Raw genomic sequence first — 26,812 nt, 5'->3', positions numbered from 1 at the left:
AGACATTTCCACTCGTACTCATTATGAAATTTTTATGTAAAGTTTTCTTATATGTATTTATGAACTATTTCAAATAAGCAGAAAGTAGAAGGAGTAGTGGCATTTGCTTAAACTTAAAATATCTAAGTACTGCTTTTTGAAATTTTTAAAATATGAGCACTTTACCATCATTGCATCAATAGTTTTTAACACATAAAACTTTGTAAGACTTCTGTACCTCTTATTTATCCCATTTCTCTCCCTCCCTCCCCATAGGTAACAACTCTTCTAAAGTTAGAGTTCATCCTTCTCTCACATTTATATATTTTTACCTCTGATGTACCTATCTGCATACAATCTGTTTCTAAAATTCATATATCATTTTGTATGTACTCTTCTGTTACTTTCATCTGAAATTATGTTCATCGATTCATGCTGATCTCTATTCAGTGCATTTTAACAGTGCTGTGGGATTCTATTTTATGAATACTGTTTATTTATCCATATCATATAAAAGGATATGAAGTTGCCCCCAACTTTTTCACTTTTCCAAACAGTGCAGTAACAAATAAACTTGTACATGTCTCCTTGTGCACATTTGTAAAAGTTGATCTATATTTAGACATTGAAGAGGCATTGCTATTGTGTACATCAGTTTTACTAGATACTGAGAATTGGCTGTCCAAAAGAGGTTGCAAATGGAATTAAATGTTTTAAGGTTCCAGCATTAATGGAAAGATGGTAAATGTGATCATTTATTTTATGCTATAAAAAGTCAGAGATGCATACTGTAACTTGCAGGTAACCAGTAAAAGAATAGTAAAAAGAACAGTAAATGAGTATATTTATTTGAAAATTTTTACTAATAATTTAAAAAAATAAGAAAGGAAAAAAAGAAGGAACATAAAACATGTGGGCCAAATAAAAAATGAATGTTAAGGTGTGCAAAAACATTGACTATCAGCCTATTATTGAGTAGATTTTGTGATAAAGGGCACACCACTGTCAGACTGTACATAGTCCAAAAGCCAAACATGACACAGTTTCAGGGGCCATGACAGATTTTTCCACAGGTATACCACATTGTTTGACACTCTGATTAATTAATAGAGATAGGGACTAAACCCATTCAATTTGTTTCATAGAGTATTTAATTAAGGCTCATATCAACAGGACTCCAAAGAACAGGATAAGGCCACTTGCAGTATTGGCCTAATCATGCTGGCAAATTCCTGGACCAAGCCAGCTGAACAAATTTCTTGACCCTCAGGGTCTACCTTAGAAAGCAAGATGGCTTTCTCCTAAAGTTTCCGTATTGACCTTTCCACTTAGCCTGAGGTATTAATCCAAGCATAACAGAATGCATTAGCAATTGCATATATTCTACCCTGGCCTGCAAGGATGAAGTTTTGGGCAATTCTGTCATCCATAACAATACTGATCAGTGACTGAGGCTGACCAGAGTGCTTTCCAGGGATGAGGTGTCATTGATTATTTCAACTAAAATTAGGGACAAATTTTGTACCACCTTTTCTAGTTGGATTACTCTTAGAGTAATAAAGATAACTGCCCTCAGGGTACATATAAATAATGTATCAGTAGTCCCTCTGGAAATCTTCCCTGAGTAACCAAAAGTAAGTACATTTAAAAGAGATTTCCACTGTCTTCTGAGGGCTCTGTGATACTGGTGGTGTTTCTTTAATCATTTGAAGATCTCTTGTGACCCACCCCCATGGCTTGAACACACCAATTCCAGTTGACAAGTAAGGCTTGTCAAATGGCTAGTGGTGAGTCTGTTTTGGTTCATCTCAAAATGAGAATATCAGTCCACAGAATCACAAAGTCTCTGTGGGTCCGAGCTTTGGTTGTGACAAGGGGTCAGTAGTAAGCTAAGAGTTGCTTTTAAATGTACCTGTTTCAGGGAGTCGGTGAGTCCTATACAAGCAACGATGCTTCTGAGTGGGGACTTCCTCCCTTCTCCATAGGCTACAGCAAACAAAATCATCAGTCATGGAGCCTTGTAGCTCAAATAGGTCATTAGGTTTGTGGTACCTCAAAGTAGGGAGCATACCACAGCTTGCGGATTAGCATCCAGTGTAGGCCTGTGGGTTAGCTGGTATACAAGACCAAAGAGAATGCCCTAGTGAATCGGCTACTCTCTCTAATACTCAAGAATCCAAAGTGATGCTAGGCTGGCTTTTGGTTGGGGGAAGGGAGACAATTTTTCCCTAACCTCCAGAGTGATAGAGCATTGTGATTTTGTCTGCAGAATCCCCCCAAAACTAGATAGGCAGACTTCTGGATTTTGTTAGGGTTGGTCAGTCACCCTTGCTGGTGATGGTGTGCTAGTACCAGAGTCAGAGCCATTGAGTCAGGCTTCTGACCCTACAGCCAACTGAATAACATCTATCACTGAAAACTTTGGGCATCATAGTGTAGTGGTAGTCACAATAAATCCTGACCTGCCCCCTTGTAGTAAATAGAAGAGGAATTTAGGTACTCCTCAGGGAATACTGCAAATGTATATTTGTGGCCTTGTAGCATGAATGAGAATTAGTCTTTTTCTTTGGGTGCTAGAGGGATGCAAAAGAAGACTTCAGCAATGTCCAAGACAGTGTATCCAGTGCCATTGGTCTGTGCCAAAAATTTAGTTACATCACAATGTGTGGAACATCCAGGGCTATAGGAACAATGGAATTCAATTGGTGGTTAATCCACTGTAAACCTCAAGCCCCTGGTAACTTTTTTCACTGAACATAAGGTCTGTTGAATTGAGATACTACAATTCTTACTACTTCTGCTTCATGTGAGTCCATAATGAGAGTTGGGACTTTCCTTTTTCCTCCTGAGATTCTATGTTGTTCCTGTTGGACCATACTTGAGGAGCAAGGGTAACAATTTATGTGTTCCAGTATCACTTTTGGAGTTTAGAGCATATACAGTACAAGCCTAAAATAGGTAAAAAATAATTACCTATTTTATACTTTGAAATTGGAGCCACAGCATTAGTATAGTGAAGCCACAACAAAAGTGCTCTAAAAGGGGGTCTATCTTGCTTATCCAAGCATGTTCACTATAGAAATATCTTAGAAAATATGAAACAAAAAGCAGTCAGTACTTCTATTTGTAGGATATACAGCATCAGAGGGTAGTGGAGAATTGTTGCCCAATAAATAGAGTAGTAGTTATAGTACATTTAAATAAAGACAAATCTTGACCTCTACCTGACTACATATATAGATACCAATTCTAGCTGGATTGCAGATCTCAATGTGTATGGTAAAACAATAAAACTTTTTAGAATAAGGCATAGGAAAATATCTTCATGGCTTGGAGAAGACAAAGATTTATTAAACAGTACACAAATTACATAGCCATAAAGAAAAAAATGTGCTATTACATTAAAATTAAGAACTTCTGTTCATCAGATGTCAGCATGAAGAGTAAAAATGCGTGCAAAACAACCTTTTCAATAGAAATATTCTACAAAGTGTTTGTGTCCAGAATATGTAAAAAATCTGACAAAAATAAAAAGGCAGATAATCCAGTAAAGATGAACAAAAGACTTGAACAGACATTATATAAAAGATGATATCAATTGGCCAATATTCATGTGAAAATGTGCTCACCTTCAGTAGTTTTTCAGGGAAATGCCTATTAAAATCACAATGCAATACTATTACCCATTCACCAGAATTGCTAAAATGAAAAAGAAAGATATATGTTGGCATGGATGTGGAGCAATTGACATTTTATCCACTACTGGTGAGAATGTAAATTGGTTTATCATTTTATAAATCTGTTTGGCAGTATCATAAAAATCTGAACCTATACATATCCCCTGACCCAGGAACTCAACTCCTAGTTATATACCCAACATAAGTTCTCTTAAGAATATACCCAACAGAATGCAAACATTTACAAAAGGACATATACATGAATTTTAAAAGTAGCAGCACAATTTGCAACATCACAGTGAATAAATAAGTTGTGTTGTATGCATGTAGTAGAATGCTATTCAGCAATGAGAAGGCATGAACTATTGTTACATACAAAAACATGGGTGGATTTTTCAAATATCATGTCCAATAAAAGAAGCCATAATGTATGCATACTTTATGATTCATATTTTATAAAATCCTATAAGTGCACGAAAGAGCCTCTGGCCTTCTGGTAATGTTTGATTTTTTTACCTGGGTGTGGTTACATAGTTATGTTCATTTTGAAAATTCATCAAATGTGTAATATTGATTTGTATATTTTTCTGTACACCAATAAAGTATTTACATAAGAAGTTGATTGGAAGTTCTGTGCTTTGCAGTTGAATTTTCAACTGTTTTGTGTCCTTTTAGGGTAGTCTTTCAAGGACCCAGCTATTTAATTTTTGAACTCCCAGTGTCCAGTATTTTCTTATTGCCTAGGGCAATAAGCCTGACAGCCAGTACTTTCTCAGCTGAGTTGTGTTCTCAGCTTTCTGCTCACAGATGTAATTGGTTTTCTTAACTCTATAGTTGTTGGGTTCAAACTGAATAAACCTAGGGTTCTCTGGCATTGTGGGTAGGGATAGGAATTGGGGATCAAACATTTTATATAGATGGCCATCAAATCCTCTTGTTTTTTAAGTCTACCTCACTCTTGCTTTCAGTCATACCTACTGCCCTTAATTTCTGAGATTATGAGGTAAAATGTGGTTTACTTCTTCTTGACTTCTTAACTGCAGCCTTGTTGCTCACCCTCTGATTCACTTCCAATTCCCACAATTTTCTTAATAAACATTGCCACTACACTATTTGTACTTTTTTTGCTTTCTAATAAATGAATTTGTCTGTAAATTGTACCTTTTAACAAATACTCATATAATGTTTGCTATGTGACTATACACTGTTCTAAGCACTTAAATATTAACTCATTTAGTTCTCCTAACAAGTTATAATGGAGGTATCATTAGTTATAGATTTTCTTTAGTAGCATCTCATACATTTAGATGTAATTTGTATTATTGTTCAGTTCTAAGCATTTTTAATTCTCATCAGCATATTTTTACTTAAGCCATGAATTATTTATTTTTATTTTTTTAAGATTTTTTTAAAATTTTATTTTACAAATTTAATCAGTTATACATATACATATGTTCCCATATCCCCTCCCTTTTGCGTCTCCCTCCCACCCTCCCGATCCCACCCCTCCAGGCGGTCACAAAGAACCGAGCTGACCTCCCTGTGCTATGCGGCTGCTTCCCACTAGCTATCTACCTTACGTTTGGTAGTGTATATATGTCCATGCCGCTCTTTCACTTTGTCACAGCTTACCCTTCCCCCTCCCCATATCCTCAAGTCCATGCTCTAGTAGGTCTGTGTCTTTATTCCTGTCTTACCCCTAGGTTCTTCATGACATTTTTTTTTTCTTAAATTCCATATATATGTGTCAGCATACAGTATTTGTCTTTCTCTTTCTGACTTACTTCACTCTGTATGACAGACTCTAGGTCCATCCACCTCATTACAAATAGCTCAATTTCATTTCTTTTTATGGCTGAGTAATATTCCATTGTATATATGTGCCACATCTTCTTTACCCATTCATCCGATGATGGACACTTAGGTTGTTTCCATCTCCGGGCTATTGTAAATAGGGCTGCTATGAACATTTTGGTACATGTCTCTTTTTGAATTATGGTTTTCTCAGGGTATATGCCCAGTAGTGGGATTGCTGGGTCATATGGTAGTTCTATTTGTAGTTTTTTAAGGAACCTCCATACTGTTCTCCATAGTGGCTGTACCAATTCACATTCCCACCAGCAGTGCAAGAGTGTTCCCTTTTTTCCACACCCTCTCCAGCATTTATTGTTTCTAGATTTCTTGATGATGGCCATTCTGACTGGTGTGAGATGATATCTCATTGTAGTTTTGATTTGCATTTCTCTAATGAGTAAAGATGTTGAGCATCCTTTCATGTGTTTGTTGGCAGTCTGTATATCTTCTGTGGAGAAATGTCTATTTAGGTCTTCTGCCCATTTTTGGATTGGGTTGTTTGTTTTTTTGCTATTGAGCTGCATGAGCTGCTTATAAATTTTGGAGATTAATCCTTTGTCAGTTGCTTCATTTGCAAATATTTTCTCCCATTCTGAGGGTTGTCTTTTCGTCTTGTTTATGGTTTCCTTTGCTGTGCAAAAGCTTTGAAGTTTCATTAGGTCCCATGTGTTTATTTTTGTCTTTATTTCCATTTCTCTAGGAGGTGGGTCAAAAAAGATCTTGCTGTGATTTATGTCATAGAGTGTTCTGCCTATGTTTTCCTCTTGGAGTTTGATAGTGTCTGGCCTTACATTTAGGTCTTTAATCCATTTTGAGCTTATTTTTGTGTATGGTGTTAGGGAGTGATCTAATCTCATACTTTTACATGTCCCTGTCCAGTTTTCCCAGCACCACTTATTGAAGAGACTGTCCTTTCTCCACTGTACATTCCTGCCTCCTTTATCAAAGATAAGGTGACCATATGTCCGTGGGTTTATCTCTGGGCTTTCTATCCTGTTCCATTGATCTATATTTCTGTTTTTGTGCCAGTACCATACTGTCTTGATTACTGTAGCTTTGTAGTATAGTCTGAAGTCAGGGAGCCTGATTCCTCCAGCTCCATTTTTCGTTCTCAAGATTGCTTTGGCTATTCGGGGTCTTTTGTGTTTCCATACAAATTGTGAAATTTTTTGTTCTAGTTCTGTGAAAAATGCCATTGGTAGTTTGATAGGAATTGCATTGAATCTGTAGATTGCTTTGGGTAGTAGAGTCATTTTCACAATGTTGATTCTTCCAATCCAAGAACATGGTACATCTCTCCATCTATTTGTATCATCTTTAATTTCTTTCATCAGTGTCTTATAATTTTCTGCATACAGGTCTTTTGTCTCCTTAGGTAGGTTTATTCCTAGATATTTTATTCTTTTTGTTGCAATGGTAAATGGGAGTGTTTCCTTGATTTCACTTTCAGATTTTTCATCATTAGTATATAGGAATGCCAGAGATTTCTGTGCATTAATTTTGTATCCTGCAACTTTACCAAATTCATTGATTAACTCTAGTAGTTTTCTGGTAGCATCTTTAGGATTCTCTATGTATAGTATCATGTCATCTGCAAACAGTGACAGCTTTACTTCTTCTTTTCCCATTTGGATTCCTTTTATTTCCTTTTCTTCTCTGATTGCTGTGGCTAAAACTTCCAAAACTATGTTGAATAAGAGTGGTGAGAGTGGGCAACCTTGTCTTGTTCCTGATCTTAGTGGAAATGGTTTCAGTTTTTCACCATTGAGGACGATGCTGGCTGTGGGTTTGTCATATATGGCCTTTATCATGTTGAGGAAAGTTCCCTCTATGCCTACTTTCTGCAGGGTTTTTATCATAAATGGGTGTTGAATTTTGTCAAAAGCTTTCTCTGCATCTATTGAGATGATCATATGTTTTTTCTCCTTCAGTTTGTTAATATGGTGTATCACGTTGATTGATTTGCGTATATTGAAGAATCCTTGCATTCCTGGAATAAACCCCACTTGATCATGGTGTATGATCCTTTTAATGTGCTGTTGGATTCTGTTTGCTAGTATTTTGTTGAGGATTTTTGCATCTATGCTCATCAGTGATATTGGCCTGTAGTTTTCTTTCTTTGTGACATCCTTGTCTGGTTTTGGTATCAAGGTGATGGTGGCCTCGTAGAATGAGTTTGGGAGTGTTCCTCCCTCTGCTATATTTTGGAAGAGTTTCAGAAGGATAGGTGTTAGCTCTTCTCTAAATGCTTGATAGAATTCGGCTGTGAAGCCATCTGGTCCTGGGCTTTTGTTTGTCGGAAGATTTTTTATCACAGTTTCAATTTCAGTGCTTGTGATTGGTCTATTCATATTTTCTATTTCTTCCTGATTCAGTCTTGGCAGGTTGTGCATTTCTAAGAATTTGTCCATTTCTTCCAGGTTGTCCATTTTATTGGCATAGAGTTGCTTATAGTAATCTCTCATGATCTTTTGTATTTCTGCAGTGTCAGTTGTTACTTCTCCTTTTTCATTTCTAATTCTATTGATTTGAGTCTTCTCCCTTTTTTTCTTGATGAGTCTGGCTAATGGTTTATCAATTTTGTTTATCTTCTCAAAGAACCAGCTTTTAGTTTTATTGATCTTTGCTATCGTTTCCTTCATTTCTTTTTCATTTATTTCTGATCTGATTTTTACGATTTCTTTCCTTCTGCTAACTTTGGGATGTTTTTGTTCTTCTTTCTCTAATTGCTTTAGGTGCAAGGTTAGGTTGTTTATTCGAGATGTTTCCTGTTTCTTAAGGTGGGATTGTATTGCCATAAACTTCCCTCTTAGAACTGCTTTTGCTGCATCCCATAGGTTTTGGGTCGTCGTGTCTCCATTGTCATTTGTTTCTAGGTATTTTTTAATTTCCTCATTGATTTCTTCAGTGATCACTTCGTTATTAAGTAGTGTATTGTTTAGCCTCCATGTGTTTGTATGTTTTACAGCTCTTTTCCTGTAATTGATATCTAGTCTCATAGCATTGTGGTCGGAAAAGATACTTGATACAATTTCAATTTTCTTAAATTTACCAAGGCTTGATTTGTGACCCAAGATATGATGTATCCTGGAGAATGTTCCATGAGCACTTGAGAAAAATGTGTATTCTGTTGTTTTTGGATGGAATGTCCTATAAATATCAACTAAGTCCATCTTGTTTAATGTATCATTTAAAGCTTGTGTTTCCTTATTTATTTTCATTTTGGATGACCTGTCCATTGGTGAAAGTGGGGTGTTAAAGTCCCCTACTATGATTGTGTTACTGTCGATTTCTCCTTTTATGGCTGTTAATATTTCCCTTATGTATTGGGGTGCTCCTATGTTTGGTGCATAAATATTTACAATTGTTATATCTTCTTCTTGGATTGATCCCTTGATCATTATGTAGTGTCCTTCTTTGTCTCTTCTAGTAGTCTTTATTTTAAAGTCTATTTTGTCTGATATGAGAATTGCTACTCCAGCTTTCTTTTGGTTTCCATTTGCATGGAATATCTTTTTCCAGCCCCTTACTTTCAGTCTGTATGTGTCTCTAGGTCTGAAGTGGGTCTCTTGTAGACAGCATATATATGGGTCTTGTTTTTGTATCCATTCAGCCAGTCTGTGTCTTTTGGTGGGAGCATTTAGTCCATTTACATTTAAGGTAATTATTGATATGTATGTTCCTATTCCCATTTTCTTAATTGTTTTGGGTTCGTTATTGTAGTTCTTTTCCTTGTGTTGTGTTTCTTGCCTAGAGAAGTTCCTTTAGCATTTGTTGTAAAGCTGGTTTGGTGGTGCTGAACTCTCTCAGCTTTTGCTTGTCTGTAAAGGTTTTAATTTCTCCATCAAATCTGAATGAGATCCTTGCTGGGTAGAGTAATCTTGGTTGCAGGTTTTTCTCCTTCATCACTTTAATTATGTCCTGCCACTCCCTTCTGGCTTGTAGAGTTTCTGCTGAGAGATCAGCTGTTATCCTGATGGGGATTCCCTTGCGTGTTATTTGTTGTTTTTGCCTTGCTGCTTTTAATATGATTTCTTTGTGTTTAATTTTTGACAGTTTGATTAATATGTGTCTTGGCGTATTTCTCCTTGGATTTATTCTGTATGGGACTCTCTGTGCCTCCTGGACTTGATTAACTATTTCCTTTCCCATATTAGGGAAGTTTTCAACTATAATCTCTTCAAATATTTTCTCAGTCCCTTTCTTTTTCTCTTCTTCTTCTGGAACCCCTATAATTCGAATGTTGGTGCGTTTAATGTTGTCCCAGAGGTCTCTGAGACTGTCCTCTGTTCTTTTCATTCTTTTTTCTTTATTTTGCTGTGCAGCAGTTATTTCCACTATTTTATCTTCCACCTCACTTATCCGTTCTTCTGCCTCAGTTATTCTGCTATTGATCCCATCTAGAGTATTTTTTATTTCATTTATTGTGTTTTTAATTGATGCTTGATTCGTCTTTAGTTCTTCTAGGTCCTTGTTAACTGTTTCTTGCATTTTGTCTATTCTATTTCCAAGATTTTGGATCATCTTTACCATCATTATTCTGAATTCTTTTTCAGATAGACTGCCTATTACCTCTTCATTTGTTAGGTCTGGTGGGTTTTTATCTTGCTCCTTCTCCTGCTGTGTGTTTTTCTGTCTTCTCATTTTGCTTATGTTACTGTGTTTGGGGTCTCCTTTTTGCAGGCTGCAGGTTCGTAGTTCCCGTTGTTTTTGGTGTCTGTCCCCAGTGGCTAAGGTTGGTTTAGTGGGTTGTGTAGGCTTCTTGGTGGAGGGGACTACTGCCTGTGTTCTGGTGGATGAGGCTGGATCTTGTCTTTCTGGTGGGCAGGTCCACGTCTGGTGGTGTGTTTTGGGGTGTTTGCGGACTTTTTATGATTTGAGGCAGCCTCTCTGCTAATGGGTGGCGTTGTGTTCCTGTCTTGCTAGTTGTTTGGCATAGGGTGTCCAGCACTGTAGCTTGCTGGTCGTTGAGTGAAGCTGGGTGCTGGTGTTGAGATGGAGATCTCTGGAAGATTTTCGCCGTTTGATATTATGTGGAGCTGGGAGGTCTGTTGTGGACCAGTGTCCTGAAGTTTGCTCTCCCACCTCAGAGGCACAGCACTGACTCCTGGCTCCTCAATTTGGGATGATTTGTTGTCTATTCATGTATTCCACAGATGCAGGGTACATGAAGTTGATTGTGGAGCTTTAATCCGCTGCTTCTGAGGCTGCTGGGAGAGGTTTCCCTTTCTCTTCTTTGTTCTCACAGCTCCTGGGTCTCAGCTTTGAATTTGGCCCCGCCTCTGCGTGTAGGTCGCCGGAGGGCGTCTGTTCTTCGCTCAGACAGGACAGGGTTAAAGGAGCAGCCTCTTCGGGGGCTCTGGCTCACTCAGGCCTGGCGGGAGGGAGGGGCACGGAGTGCGGGGCGAGCCTGCAGCGGCAGAGGTCGGCGTGATGTTGCACCAGCCCGAGGCGCGCCGTGCGTTCTCTCAGGGAAGCCGCCCCTGGATCCCGGGCCCCCGGCAGTGGCAGGCTGCACAGGCTCCCGGAAGGGCGGTGTGGACAGTGACCTGCGCTCGCACACAGGCTTCTTGGCGGCGGCAGCAGCAGCCCCAGCGTCCCACGCCCGTCTCTGGGCTCCGCGCTTTCAGCCGCGACTCGCGCCCGTCTCTGGAGCTCCTTTACGCGGCGCTCTTAATCCCCTCTCCTCGCACACCAGGAAACCAAGAGGGAAGAAAAAGTCTCCTGCCTCTTCGGCAGCTCCAGAGTTTTCCCGGACTCCCTCCCGGCTAGCTGTGGCACATTAGCCCCCTTCAGGCTGAGTTCTCGCCGCCAGCCCCAGTCCTCTCGCTGCGCTCTGACCGAAGCCCGAGCCTCAGCTCCAGCGCCGCCCGCCCCGGCGGGGGAGCAGAGAAGCCTCTCGGGCTGGTGAGTGCCGCTCGGCACTGCTCCTCTGTGCGGGAATCTCTCCGCTTTGCCCTACCCAGGTATGTGGGGAGTTTCTTGCCTTTTGGGAGGTCTGGGGTCTTCTGCCAGCGTTCAGTAGGTGTTCTGTAGGAGTTGTTCCACGTGTAGCTGTATTTTTGGTGTATCTGTCAAGCCATGAATTATTGAAAAGAGATTTTTAGTTTGTAGAAATAGGCTCTTCTCTTTTGAAATAACTGCTTGTTCAAATCAACTAATACTTTCCATATCTTTAATAGTGTTGTAAGCTAGGTCTCTGTGTCTGAGAAAGCTGAGTTAGAACACTTTGTTTATAGATTTTTAATTTTCTTGAAATCTAGGCAGTGTTTGCATAATTTATTTTATGCATTGTCATTAGGTATATACATGTTCATGATCTACATTTTCATGGTACATATTTTTTCACTGCTTTATTTTCAAGCTTTCCTTTTTTAAAAATATCAAATTTGATACTCTATGTTTTTAATAGTTGTTTTGTCCATTTATCATTATTGTAAATTCTGACATATTTAAGTAATTTTTAACTTTTTAATTGTACATTTTGTTTATTACACTTCTCTTTTGCTTCCTTTTTCCCCCCACTATTCTGTCCTCTGTCAATGGACTCATTTTTTTATTCATTTTATCCCCCTCAGTTGGTTTAGGAAATTTTCACTACTCACTTGCAGTTTACTAACCCCACTCCTCAAGATCGTGTATGTGTGTTTGGCCTAGGTTATTAATTTTATCTTTTTTAAAATTTAGCTATAATTATAATTCTTTTGCAAGTTACAGGCTCTCTGGCAGCTTTTACAATTTACACTTTAATCTTGATGTTATGAAGTTTCCTTACCTTATTACCTTATGTGATTTAATATTTATTTATTTTTACTCTTTCTCAGTAATTGGAGTGCACTTTTATTCCCAGGACTAATATTTCTTTAATTATTGAAATTTCTCATTCTTAGCTACAAATTTTCAAATGTTGTTCCTCCGGTATGCCTTTTATTGTATTTCTCACAACTGCTGTAAAACATCTTGTGGAGCCTCTTATTCTAGGTCCTTTAGGCCTATAGCTTCAGCCCCACTCGCAAATTTGTATTTCTCTTAGGGTTCAGGGTTTTTTGAGGTATTTATTAATATCATGCTTTTAAGTTTTGTCTCGGTCTCTTAGTTAAATCTATGTTTGCTATATGTTTAGAGCAGAGGGGATTACCTCAAAGTATGAATTTTCTGTACTGTCTTTAGCTGACTATTTTTTTTTTTTTTTTTTTTTTTTTTTTTTTTTTTTGCGGTATGCGGGCCTCTCACCGCTGCGGCCTCCCCCGCCGCGGAGCACAGGCTCCGGACGCGCAGGCTCCGGATGCGCAGGCTCAGCCGCTCCGCGGCATATGGGATCCCCCCAGACCGGGGCACGAACCCGCATCCCCCGCATCAGCAGGCGGACTCCCAACCACTTGCGCCACCAGGGAGGCCCTAGCTGACTATTTTTAACTGTGTTTTCTCTTCCTCCTTTCTTTTAGGACTTGTTTTAATTCCAGGAGGTGCTCTTGGCCAGATTCTGGGAGGTATCATTATTTCCAAGTTACAAATGTCTTGTAAAGGCCTTATGAGATTTGTAATTGTTACATCTGCTGTAACACTTGTACTGCTTGTATTTGTAATTTTTGTACGCTGTGATTCAATACCATTTGCTGGGATCACTGAAGATTATGGCGGGTAAATATAATTTTATATATATGAGATTTTTACATCTAATCCCAACAATATATTTCTTAGTCGATTAATAATTATTTATCCAGTAAGCCTAATATGCTCATATCATTCTTGGCATTATTGAACATGTAAAAGAAACATAAAGCATAGTTTCACCTTTCACATTAAGGGCAGAAATATCATAATGATAGCTTGTAGTATGACTGCTTATGCATTCATATAGTCTAAAGAAAAAAAACATATTGAAATGAATCAGAACCCATAAGTAGAAATCTGTATTAAAGTGAGTAGCAACTAGGAGACCATTTACTGTCTGTAAAAAGCCAGTCTTACCTTTGTTTTTGAATTGGTATGTCTGCCTTCTTATCAAAGAATGGAACTGAAGACATCTGAAAGTATGCATGAGTAATGTCTCCTTTAGGTTAAACATGCAAAAATTCAAAGAACTGGGCAGAGATTGATGTTAAAGAAGAGAAACAGAACTGGAATTGGAAACCAAAGGACTAAGCAAGTAAAATAAGTAAAGAAAACAAGACTTACACTTGAGCTAAAATGAAGTGGCTTATGGCAGACCAATGCTCCCACTAAGAACACCTAGAAAAGCTGAATAACGTTTTAAAAATGTGTTTAAGGGCATAAGACAGTTGTTTTGGCAACTAGGAATTTAAAGACCAAAATCCTGAAGAAAGCCAAACCTTGTGAGGAGAAGCAAACTTCTGCAGTTGCATTTTACCCTGAGTATATTTACTATTTCTGGACATTGGCAAAAAGCTGGCACTTCTGGCAAAGTGTCTGGGCAAAAAGCATCTAATAAGATGACAAAAACCTTTACAGACAAGCAAAACTAAGGGAATTCAGCACAACCAAACCAGCTTTACAACACATGTAAAGGAACTACTCTAGGCATGAAACACAAGAGAAGGAAAAGACCTACAATAACAAACCCAAAACAATTAAGAAAATGGTAATAGGAACATACATTTCGATAATTACCTTAAATGTAAATGGATGAAATGCTCCAAGCAGACATAGACTGGCTGAATGGATACAAAAACAAGACCCGTATATATGCCGTTTACAAGAGACCCACTTCAGACCTAGGGACACATACAGACTGAAAGTGAGGGGATGAAAAAAAGATATTCCATACAAATGGAAATCAAAAGAAAGCTGGAGTAGCAATTCTCATGTCAGATGAAATGGAGTTTAAAACAAAGACTATTACAAGAGACAAAGAAGGCCACTACATAATGATCAAGGGATCAATCCAAGAAGAAGATATAGCAACTGTAAACATTTATGCACCCAACATGGGAGCACCTCAATACATAAGGCAAATTCTAACAGCCATAAAAGGAGAAATCAACAGTAACACAATCATAGTAGGGGACTTTAACACCCCATTTTCACCAATGGACAGATCGTCCAAAATGAAAATGAATAAGGAAACACAAGGTTTAAATGACACATTAAACAAAATGAACTGAACTGATATTTATAGGACATCCTATCCAAAAACAACAGAATACACTTTCTTCTCAAGTGCTCATGGAACATTCTCCAGGAGAGATCAATTCTTGGGTCACAAATCAAGCCTTGGTAAATTTAAGAAAATCAAAATCATATCAAGTATCTTTTCTGACCACAACACTATGAGACTAGATATAAATTACAAGAAAAAATCTGTAAAAAATACAAACACCTGGAGGCTAAACAATACACTACTTAATAACCAAGAGATCACTGAAGAAATCAAAGAGGAAATAAAAAAATACCTCGAAACAAATGACAATGAAAACACGATGACCCAAAACCTATGGGATGAGGCAATAGCAGTTCTAAGAGGGAAGTTTATAACAATACAATCCTACCTTAAGAAACAAGAAACATCTCAAATAATCTAACCTTACACCTAAAGCAATTAGAGAAAGAAGAACAAAAACACTCCAAAGTTAGCAGAAGGAAAGAAATCATAAAGATCAGATCAGAAATAAATGAAAAAGAAATGAAGGAAATGATAGCAAAGATCCATAAAACTAAAAGTTGGTTCTTTGAGAAGATAAACAAAATTATAAACCATTAGCCAGACTCATCAAGAAAAAAAGGGAGACGACTCAAATCAATAGGATTAGAAATGGAAAAGGGGAAGTAACAACAGACACTGCAGAAATACAAAGGATCATGAGAGATTACTACAAGCAACTCTATGCCAATAAAATGGACAACCTAGAAGAAATGGACAAATTTTTAGAGAAGCATAATCTTCCAAGACTGAACCAGGAAGAAATAGAAAATATGAACGGACCAATTACAAGCACTGAAATTGAAACTGTGATAAAAAATCTTCCGACAAACAAAAGCCCAGGACCAGATGGCTTCACAGGCGAATTTTATCAAACATTTAGAGAAGATCTAACAGCTATCCTTCAAAAACTCTTCCAAAATATAGCAGAGGGAGGAACACACCCAAACTCATTCTACGAGGCCACCATCACCCTGATACCAAAACCAGACAAAGATGTCACAAAGAAAACTACAGGCCAATATCACTGATGAACATAGATGCAAAAATCCTCAACAAAATACTAGCAAACAGAATCCAACAGCACATTAAAAGGATCATACACCATGATCAAGTGGGGTTTATCCCAGGATAAAAGAATGAAATTAGAACACTCCCTAACACCACACACAAAGATAAACTCAACATGGATTAAAGACCTAAATATAAGGCCAGACACTATCAAACTGTTAGAGGAAAATATAGGCAGAACACTCTATGACATAAATCACAGCAAGATCGTTTTTGACCCAGCTCCTAGAGAAATGGAAATAAAAACAAAAATAAACAAATGGGACCTAATGAAACTTAAAAGCTTTTGCACAGCAAGGGAAAGCATAAACAAGACAAAAAGACAACCCTCAAAATGGGAGAAAATATTTGCAAATGAAGCAACTGACAAATGATTAATCTCCCTAATTTACAAGCAGCTCATGCTGCTCAGTATCAAAAAAGCAAACAACCCTATCCAAAAATGGGTAGAACACCTAAATAGGCATTTCTCCAAAGAAGATGTACAGATTGTCAAAAAACACATGAAAGAATGCTCAACGTCATTAATCATTAGAGAAATGCAAATCAAAACTACAATGCGATATCATCTTACACCGGTCAGAATGGCCATCATCAAAAAATCTACAAACAATAAATTATGGAGAGGGCGTGGGGAAAAGGGAACCCTCTTGCACTGTTGGTGGGAATGTAAATTGATACAGCCACTATGGAGAACAGTATGGATGTTCCTTAAAAAACTAAACACAGAACTACCATACAACCCAGCAATCCCACTTCTGGACATATACCCTGAGAAATCCATAATTCAAAGAGTTATGCACCGCAATGTTCACTGCAGCACTATTTACAATAGCCAGGACATGGAAGCAACCTAAGTGTCCATTGACAGATGAATGGATAAAGAATATGTGGCACATATAAGCAATGGATTATTACTCAGCCATAAAAAGAAATGAAACTGAGTTATTTGTAGTGTGGTGGATGGACCTAGAATCTGTCATACAGAGTGAAGTAAGTCAGAAAGAGAAAAACAAATACCGTAATGCTAACACATATATATGGAATCTAAAAAAAAAAAAAAATAAGGAACGTTATGAAGAACGAGGACAGGAATAAAGACACAGACGTAGAGAGTGCACTTGAGGACACGGGGAGGGAGAAGGGTAAGCTGGGACGAAGTGAGAGAGTGGCATGGACATATATACACTACCAAATGTAAAATAGATAGCTAATGGGAAGCGGGCACATAGCACAGGGAGATTATCTCAGTGCTTTGTGACCACCTAGAGGGGTGGGATAGGGAGGTTGGGAGGGAGACGCAAGAGGGAGGAAACATGGAGATATATGTATATGTATAGCTGATTGACTTTGTTATAAAGCAGAAACTAACACACCATTGTAAAGCAATTATACTCCAATAAAGATGTTAAAATCAACCAACCAACCAACTAACTAACTCATAGAAAAAGAGATCAGGTTTGTGGTTAACAAAGGCAGAGGGTTAAGGGATCGGGAATTGAATGAAGGCAGTCAAAATGCACAAACTACCAGTTATAAGGTAAATAAGTACTAGGGAAGTAATGTACAACATGACAAATATAATTAATACTGCTGTATGTCATATATGAAAGTTGTTAAGAGGGTAAATTCTAAGAGTTTCATTACAAGGAGAAAATTTTTTCTCTTTAATTTTGTATTGATATGAGATGATGGATGTTCACTAACTTATTGTGGTAATCATTTCATGATGTATGTAAGTCTAATAATTATGCTGTACATCTTAAACTTATACAGTGCTGTGTCAATTATATCTCAGTAAATTCTGGAAAAAATTTAAAAAATGTTAACAATACTATCAAACAGAAAGAAATACTGTAGAAGAAAAGATCGATATATAAGACTCTATGGCATTTATATACTACCTACAAACAAGTTGAAATTGATACTAAACAATACCATTAACAAAAGTATCAAGAAAAAGAAATTCTTTTTTTTTTTTAAGTATTATTTATTTATTTATTTATTTATTTTTGTCTGTGTTGGGTCTTTGTTTCTATGCGAGGGCTTTCTCTAGTTGCGGCAAGCGGGGGCCACTCTTCATCGCAGTGCACGGGCCTCTCACTGTCGCGGCCTCTCTTGTTGCGGAGCACAAGCTCCAGACGCGCAGGCTCAGTAGTTGTGGCTCACGGGCCTAGTTGCTCCGCGGCATGTGGGATCTTCCCAGACCAGGGCTCGAACCCATGTCCCCTGCATTGGCAGGCAGATTCTCAACCACTGCACCACCAGGGAAGGCCAGGAAAAAGAAATTCTTAAGGATAAATATGATAAAGATGTAAAAGCCCTATGCACTGATTTCTGTAAAACATTGCTGACAGTAATTAAAGACCTAAATTTTTAAATGAAGAGATATCCCGTATTTGTGGGTTACAAAACTCAGTATCTTTAAGATGTTAATCCTCCCCAAATTGATGTATGTATTTGATATAATCACAATCAAAATCCCAGCAAGCTTTCTTTTTTAGGTATTGGAAAAATGACTTTTAAATTCATATAGTTATGCAAAGGATCTAGAAAAACCACAAACAATTCTAAAGAACAAAGGTGGAGGACTAACACTATTTGATTTCAAGACTTATTATAAAGCTATAATAATCAAGAAAGTAGTATTGGAGTAAATATAGACCAATAAGTCAGTGGAACAGAATGGAGAGTCCAAAAATAAGCACACACATATATAGATAATTGATTTTTGATAGGGTGCATATGCAATTTAGCAGAGAACATACAGTCATTTTAACAAATGATGCTGGAACAATTAGATATCTATATTTAAACAAACTTTGATCCATATCTTATACCATATGATTAATTAATTCAAAATGGATTGTAGATGTAATTGTGAAATATAAAATTCCAGGAATATGAGGAAAATTTATGTGAAGTTGGGTTCAGCGAAGATTTCTTAGTTATGACACCAAATATGTGATACATAAAGAAATATATTGATAAATTGGTCTTCATTAAAATAAAAAGCATCTGCTCTTTGAAAGATCCTATTAAGGTAATGCAGAAACAAGCCATAGACTGTGAGAAGATATTTGAAAATCATATATCTAACAAAGAACTTGGTTTCTAGAACATATAAAGAACTTTCAATGCTTAGTAATATCCACAAAAATGAGCAAAAGATTTAAACAGATATTTAACCAAATAATAGATACAGATGGAAAATAAGCACATGGAAAGATGTCCAGCATCAGTCATTAGGGAAAAACGTATTAAAAACCACAATATGAAGTTACTGTATCCTTGTTAGAATGTCTAAAATTAAAAAGACTGACTATTCCAAGTGTTGACAAGGAATATAGAAAGCAATTGAAATCTTACACACTGCTTGTGAGAATGCAAAATAGCACAATCACTTTGGAAAACTCTTTGACAGTTTCTTAAAAGTTAAATGAACACCTACCATATGATCCAAACATTCTACTCCTTAATATTTATCCAAGAGACATGGAAGCATATGACCATACAATGACCATGTAAAGACCAGCTGCATGAAAGAAGCCAGACAAAGAAAGTGCACCTAGTGCACTATGAAATTCCAACTAATGAACAGTTTCAGAAAGTAGATCAGCAGATGCCATTGGGTGGAGGAATTACAAAGGAGAACGAGGGAACTATTGGGGGTGATGATTATGTTCGTTAACATGATTGCAGTGATGGTTTCACAAGTGTATGCAGATTGTATGCTTTAAAAATGTACAGTTTATTGTATATCTGTTGTACCTAAATCTGTTAAAATTATTTAAATAATCATATTTTATTGATCTCATTGATATCTTTGTGTATACATTAATAAGGATAATACAGTTGTATTATAATTACATTCAATCTCTTCTTTTACAGAACAGGGCAGTTGGGAAACCTGACAGCTCCTTGCAATTCTCATTGTAAATGTTCATCTTCATTTTATTCTGCTACATGTGGAAGAAATGATATTGGATATTTTTCTCCTTGCTTTGCAGGTTGTACATATTCTAAAACATTAAAGAATCACAAGGTAATTATCTTTTTCTCTGCTTCTTCCTCTCCATTAAGAAGTGCAACTTATAGATGATGTTTATATTTTACTCCTGCTCTCTATAAAATCCTTTCCCCTTCTTATTTTCCCTTTCTTAATTTTTTCTTAAATTATGGCTTCATGTGATCACAATACATAGGACTTGTGAGAATTGGGAGTGAAGTAGGGACCCAGGTTTTAAAAATTCTGTGTTTCTCTCTCCTCTCTCTTTGTCTAGTCTTTGCGAGGGGAAGAGAGCAACAAAGAAGATATTTCCTGACCCATGGGCATTATGTCATCTTCCTTAGCAGGCAATAAAGTACTTTATTAGTACTTTATTTATTAGTATGTACATAACAATATTCTTCTTCCTGTTACACAGATCATTTTATTATAGTATATTAGCATGCCTGACCAACTTTAGTTCCTCGTTGTCGTATTTTCACTGGCCTACTATTTAACAATATATCTTCAGTTTTTAATTGAATATTAATATTAAAAGGATTATATACCCTTTAAAAAATCTTTCTTCTTAAATGTTTAAAATGATTCTTTAAAAATTTTAAATTTAAAATGGTTATTTATATGTATTATATATTTTAAAAACTATTACATGTTTTAAATGATTTATATATTTTAAAATATATTTAAAATGATATTTAAAATCTTTAAAATATATTACTGTGGGAAGCTTTAAATGTAATAGAAAACCAAAATGAACTCCCCATATGTTAGTTACCCATCCTCAACAATTTATTAACTTATGGAATATCTTAATTTACACTCCTGTTTACTTCCTCTCCTCCATTTTATTTTGACAAGTAAATGATTTTTTAAATCTCATGTTGTCACCACAGAATAAAGCAGAAATGCTTGACCTTGGGGTTTTGATCCATGGGATATTCAAGAGCTAAAAATGCCAGCCACTATATAGCTCCAACCCATCTTTCTTTTTCTGGGGAATCCCTTTTAGGGATTTGTCTCTATTTCATAAAAATCTTTATAATTTCCTTTCATTTCTCTAAGGAATAATTAATAATGAATAATGAAATAATTCACAAAATAGTGACTCAAACTGTGTGATAACATTTGATGCTGAATAAAAATTGAAAGAATAAAATATTTTTGACAAAAATTAGATCTGTTATGAATTACCCAGGACAATTAGCCTTGAAAGAAATAATGGCTCTGAAGGAAAACTGACAATAGCAGAAGTTATGATTAATACAATTTGATACAGATGAAACCAATTAATGGATAAAATATACATTAATTTCAAATGGGAAAGAACTGATGCCAGTAAAAATAATTTTAACAAAATGAAAATAAGAGAAATACCATATACAAAAAATTATTGTGTCTAAATTGTGTTAATGGAATTCCCTCTGGAAAATTTTTTTCAGTGAAAATATGTCAACTTTGAAATAATTCGGATTAAATGTTCGTATTCAAAATATAAGGGTCAAATGTATTAGAATTGAGTGCTCTTCAATTACACTTATGCAAAAGTTTACAAGAGGAGTGGTAGGAAATACTACACCTTTGAAGATTTCTAAGTTTCTATAGAAAATCACAGCTTTACCAAAACTGAAAATAGATATCTGCTCTTCATGTTGATAATATTCCAAGTGTTTTGCCTCATTGAGACCCACATATTCTTATCCATGCTATCAAGATCTTCAAATTTCCTTATATAGATACGAAAGAAATCTTGGGATTTTCTTCATGATCTTCTCACTGGGACTAGCTCTTTTCAGCAGCTGATATGGCTTTCAGTATAAAATAGCAGTATCAGGGGTCTTCTTCCAGAGACTGCTGTAGTCCAACAGGAGCCTCATTCTACATATCTATAGAGAAGGGAAGTCAGTCTCGTCCAAAGCATTAAGGATTACAAGAAGCCAGGCTTCAGGATCTCTTCCAGTTGAAACATCCCTAGAATATTTTAACTTCATTTACTGATTTCCAACCTTTGTGTTATTTTTGTCATATATTTTATTTCTCCATATATTTTAAAGGACACATACTGTTATTGTTGTTTTTTTGTACAGTCAATATGCACTTATATTTACCCACTTCCTTGCATTTCCATGTTTTCATATGAGATTTTTTTTTTCCTTAAGAACCATATTTCACTCTCATTTCTGAAAAGAAAAACTGTTTTCACTTGGTATGGAATTCTGTATTGGCAGTGATGCCCGCCCGCCACCCCACCCCCTGACCGTGCCCCAGCATTTGAAAGATGTCATTATATTGTCTTTATGTCTGTGGCTGCTTAGCTGCTTTTAAGATCTTCTCTTTGTTTTTGACTTTTAGCAATTTTACTTTGATATGCCTGGATGTGGTTTTCATTATATTTATTTTGCTAGGGTTTCACAGAATATCTTTAGTCCGTGGATTTATGTCTATCAGTTGGAAAATTCTCAGCTATTATTTCTCCCTCACTTTCTCCTCTTTTATTGGTTGTGGAGGATGCACCATATATTAGTTTAATATTGCTGCATAACAAATTACTACAGCCTTAGTGTCTTTAAATAATACCCATTTATTAGCTCACAGGTCAGAAGTCCAGATATGGCATTGCTGGTTCCTCTGCTCAGAGTCTCACAGACTGAAATCAGGGTGTTGGCTGAAATACATTCCTTTCTGGAGGCTCTGGGAAAAAATCTACTCCCAAGGTCATTCAGATTTGGGGCCAAATTCAGTTCCATTGGGCTGTAAAAAATGAAACCCCTATTTCCTTGGTAGCTGTCTGCTGAGGGCCAATTTTAGCTCTTTAGAGGCCACCCCCATTCTTTGCCACATGACTCCTTCCATCTTCAAAGCCAGCAACAGAATCTCCCTTATGACACATGCTTTGAATCTTTGACTTCAGGAAAAGCTCAGTTCCTTTTATATATTATCTAATTAGGTGAAGTTTACCTCTGTTTCTTAAAGTCAGCTATGCCATGTAACATAACTTAGTAAGGGGACTAAAATCCACCAATTCACATCAATCTAGGGATTATGCAGGTTTATAAAATAACAGGATGGGAATCTTAGGTGCCATCTTAGTATTCTGCCTAACAGCAGACTACAAATAGACCTTTCTACTGTATCCCATACTCTTTTGCTCTTTTCTCTATTTTCCATCTCCTTTTATCTGTTTGTTTAAATGTAGATATTTTCTGTTGACCTGTCTTCCACTTACTATTTCTGTATTCTGCCATGTCTGCTTTGTTGTCAAACCCATTACTGAGGTTGTAAGTTTACTCATTGTATTTTTCCGTTCTAACTTTATGTTTCTGTAGAATCCAAGTCCCTGGTGAAATTCCACATCATTTAAGATAGTTTATCCATTTACCCTCTATTTTCTGGAAAATATTAATCATAACTATTTAAAGTTCTTGCTATTAAGTCTACTATCTGTAGCAGTCTACTTATATTTGTTCTTTTCCTAATTTTAAGGCAATTATTCTTGTCATTTTGCATACCTTGTAATAATATATGAAATCCTGAACATTATATATGAAAAATATATCTTAATATAATTATACAGTTGTCTATTTCTCTCTTTATTTTGACTTCCTGTATTTTAGACCCTCTTATTGTGTGCATACACATTAATAATTGTCACAGCTTCTTGATGAATTGTTCCTTTCATCTTTACAAAATGTCCCTTTCTATCTCGGGCAGTACTGTTTGTCTTGAAGTCTGTTTTATATATTAAACAGTTACTGTAAGCTTTCTTGCTGTTTTCATGGTTTATCTTACTTTTATCATTTTATTTTCCAACTATTCATGTCTTTATGTTTAAAGTGTCTCCTGTAGCCAAGGTATAATATGCTTTTGCTTCTTCCTCAATTCTGTTAATGTCTGTCTTTCAATTGTAGTTTTTAGACAACTGACATTTATTATAATTATTGATATGGTAGACTTAGATCTATCTTCTTCTTTTATTATTTGAATTGAATATATTTTACTATTTCATTTTAATATAATTTTTCCCATTTTGGTTGTATCTCTTTGGATATAACTCTACAGTTCTTCAGCCCTTCCAGAGCCTAATATCTTGTGATTCTACCATCTGTTCACTAAACTTTCTTCACATTTTCACTTTTCCCCTTAGTCATCTTAGGCTCTATGGTCTGCAATTATTTATTGTACTGGATATCTTTTTTCTGACCTCCAGATCCACTTTTCACCTTCTCTACCCTCCTCACTGTTCCAAGAGACCAAACTATAGGATGAGAGTTCTATTATCATATATAATCTATTATCATATAGACTATGATAATAAGGAGTCTTGATAGAAAGTCAGAAAGATGGGGGGAAAAAGTGAAGTCGTTGTGTTTATTTTCTTGGTTCCCTCTCTGAGCCATGGACTGACTGCCTCCCTTGCCTGCAAGTCTTAATTTCTTTCAGGGAGGCCTTCTCCATATGATTTTCTCCTTCTGGTAACCATTCTTACCCTAGGACCCTTCAAATCTACTTTCAAAATACATACTAGATCTGACTATCTTCATCATTTTCTCTGATACCCGGGCCCCAGTCACCAATGACTTGCATCTTACTTCAAGAGCTTTTTAACTGTTTTCTCTGCTTTTACTCTTGCTTCCACAGTTCAGTAGCCTCAATATAGCAGCTAGAGTGATCTTTTTAAAAATGTCATTTATACATCTATCCCTCTAATGGTTGGTTTCACATTACTAAGAATAAAAACTGAAGTTCTTAAATTGCTCTTGCAATTACCTACCAGTTTCTATATAAATCCTTCCCTCATTACTCCAATTTTATCTTCTCTTAGTTTCCCTCATGTTCACTCTGATTCAACCAAATTTTTCTCCTTGTTTTTCTTTGAATTTGTCAAGCAAGCTCCAGTCCCAAGGCTTTTCAATTTCTGTTTTGTTTTTCCCACCTGGAATATACTTCTTTCAGGTAACCACATGGCTCACTCCCTTACCTTCTTTGAATCTCTGCTGAAATATCACTGTATCATTGTAGCATTACCTGATCATGCTAAATTCACCCCTATAATCCCTGTTTTTTTTCCTTTACTTTTTCCTCCATAGTATTCGTCACCATGTGCTCCATTAAAGGTTCTTTTTTTAAAAAAAATTGCCTATCTCATGCAAGTAAAAAATTTCCTACATGAGGGCAGGGATTTCTATTGTATTGTTTACTATGTTTTCACAATACCTAGAATGATGTTTGGCACATAGGCATTATAAAAAAATATGGTAGAATGAATGATTTGCTATTTAGATATTTCTATTTTTCTTTACTATATCCAGTAACCACTTAGCAGCTCCCCTAGACAACGGACATGGTTTTTGTACCATCATTTTCTGAATCACCCAGGTTCAAGCCATCTTTATTTCCTCTTATTCCTTCACTGGTAACTTAGTTTAATATTTCTACTGAATTTTTAAAATTATTATTATTATTTAATTTAGAATCTTTTCAATAGATTAACAAATTGCTAACTGGTCTCTGTATCTCCAACTCTGTTTAGTTCTTCTTAGAAAATATCACCTATTCATCTTCCTTGAGTTATCAATAATAATATAACAACCCCAAGTTTTCATTCATTCCCATTAGGGACTACATTATGACTTATGTTGGCTTTAGGCACTTTTGCCTTTCTAAACCCCTTCCTTCACTTAAAAAAAGAAAGAAAGAGAGAGAGAGATTTATTTAATGTACAACTGCTTTGGCGTAAAGACAAATATGATCCAGGCTGGATGCATTATAATATATTCATTATTATGATATTTATTTTTTTCTCTGATTTTAAAAGACACTAAAATTAAAACCTTTTTTTTTGGTTCTGAAAGTATTGTGGGTCCTAGGTACACTGTGCCTACTCTGCCTGATAGATAACAGCCCTGTCATCATCACATACAAAATAAAGTCTTGCCTTTGCAGCATAGTTCTAAAACTGTCTACGATTGGGTAACTCTCCGGATTTCAAATCCCAGCTAAAATTCCACTTTATTCATTACATTTTCCATATTTGTCCTTAATCTATATCTCTCTCCAACAATTATTTGTACAATTAAATGTAAATATTTTTAGTGAAATTTCTTAAATTAATAGAATTTTTCCTAAGTAACTATAATTATATATAAACATACACAATTCTTTGTTAGGTAAAATACCTTGATCTTATTTATCATTAGTGGTTCATTTGTAAGTTATGAATGGCAGATTTAATATAAGGATATTTACTAATAAAACTGCCTAGTCTCCCTGCAGTTATTGATTTAATTTTTATTTTACAATTATAAGAGTTTTTGTCTTATGACTATATTTCTAAAAGATTGTTTCCTGTCTTCATTTTCATAGACATATTACAATTGTTCTTGCATTAAGGAAGGATTAACAACCTCAGATAATCAAGGTGATTTTATCGACGCTAGACATGGGACATGTGATTCAAAGTGCTATAAATTACCTTTGTTCATTGCTTTTATCTTTTCTACAATTGTATTTTCTGCTTTTGCTGGTATACCAAACATCCTGACCATCCTTCGGTATGTATATGTTATTCATAATCATTATTCATTTAATATATATGAAAGACAAGTTTAGGAAGGTTTTAGAATATTGTAGTAAATGATTTATGCTTTTGTTTCAAGGTAACAACTGCTAGAGGGGAAAATTGTTATATTTTCAAAATTCATGTATATGCTTAATTCTCTATTTTAACTAAGTTATTTGCATAAAGTATGTATATAGATAACACATTTAGTTTAACTTAAAACTAAATTTACTTACTTAATTTAACAACCTGGAAAATTCATAAATATAGGAAAAATCTTAATTATAACACATATGATTACAATGTTGATTCATTGGTTATAGAAATTTATTGACTATTTACTTCTATATTAGCCAGTTTGACTATGAGAAAACATCAGTGTCATCAACAAAGGAACATAATAACTTCTAGAATTTTGGAATTTCAATACATAAGTTTATTACTATTCTAAATTAAACCAACATTTGTTATTCATTTGTTCTTCCTGAATATATGAAATATATTTA

At 35.9% G+C, this 26,812-nt stretch overlaps 1 protein-coding gene across 1 annotated transcript in view; it reads left to right on the top strand.

Annotated features, from left to right (window-relative positions):
* Window positions 1–26,812, top strand: part of SLCO6A1 (solute carrier organic anion transporter family member 6A1) — an 88,711-nt gene that overhangs the window by 37,211 nt on the left and 24,688 nt on the right. Inside the window, exons 9-11 of the mRNA XM_060094371.1 lie at window positions 12,956–13,151; window positions 19,633–19,786; window positions 26,111–26,298. Coding sequence (XP_059950354.1) covers window positions 12,956–13,151; window positions 19,633–19,786; window positions 26,111–26,298 — 538 coding nt within the window. The remainder of the gene's footprint in view (window positions 1–12,955; window positions 13,152–19,632; window positions 19,787–26,110; window positions 26,299–26,812) is intronic.

Source organism: Mesoplodon densirostris, chromosome 3 (assembly GCF_025265405.1).
Source record: "Mesoplodon densirostris isolate mMesDen1 chromosome 3, mMesDen1 primary haplotype, whole genome shotgun sequence".
Classification (NCBI taxonomy): Eukaryota; Metazoa; Chordata; class Mammalia; order Artiodactyla; family Ziphiidae; genus Mesoplodon; species Mesoplodon densirostris.
The sequence above is the reverse complement of the archived record's forward strand: the minus strand, read 5'-3'. Positions and strand labels throughout refer to the sequence as shown.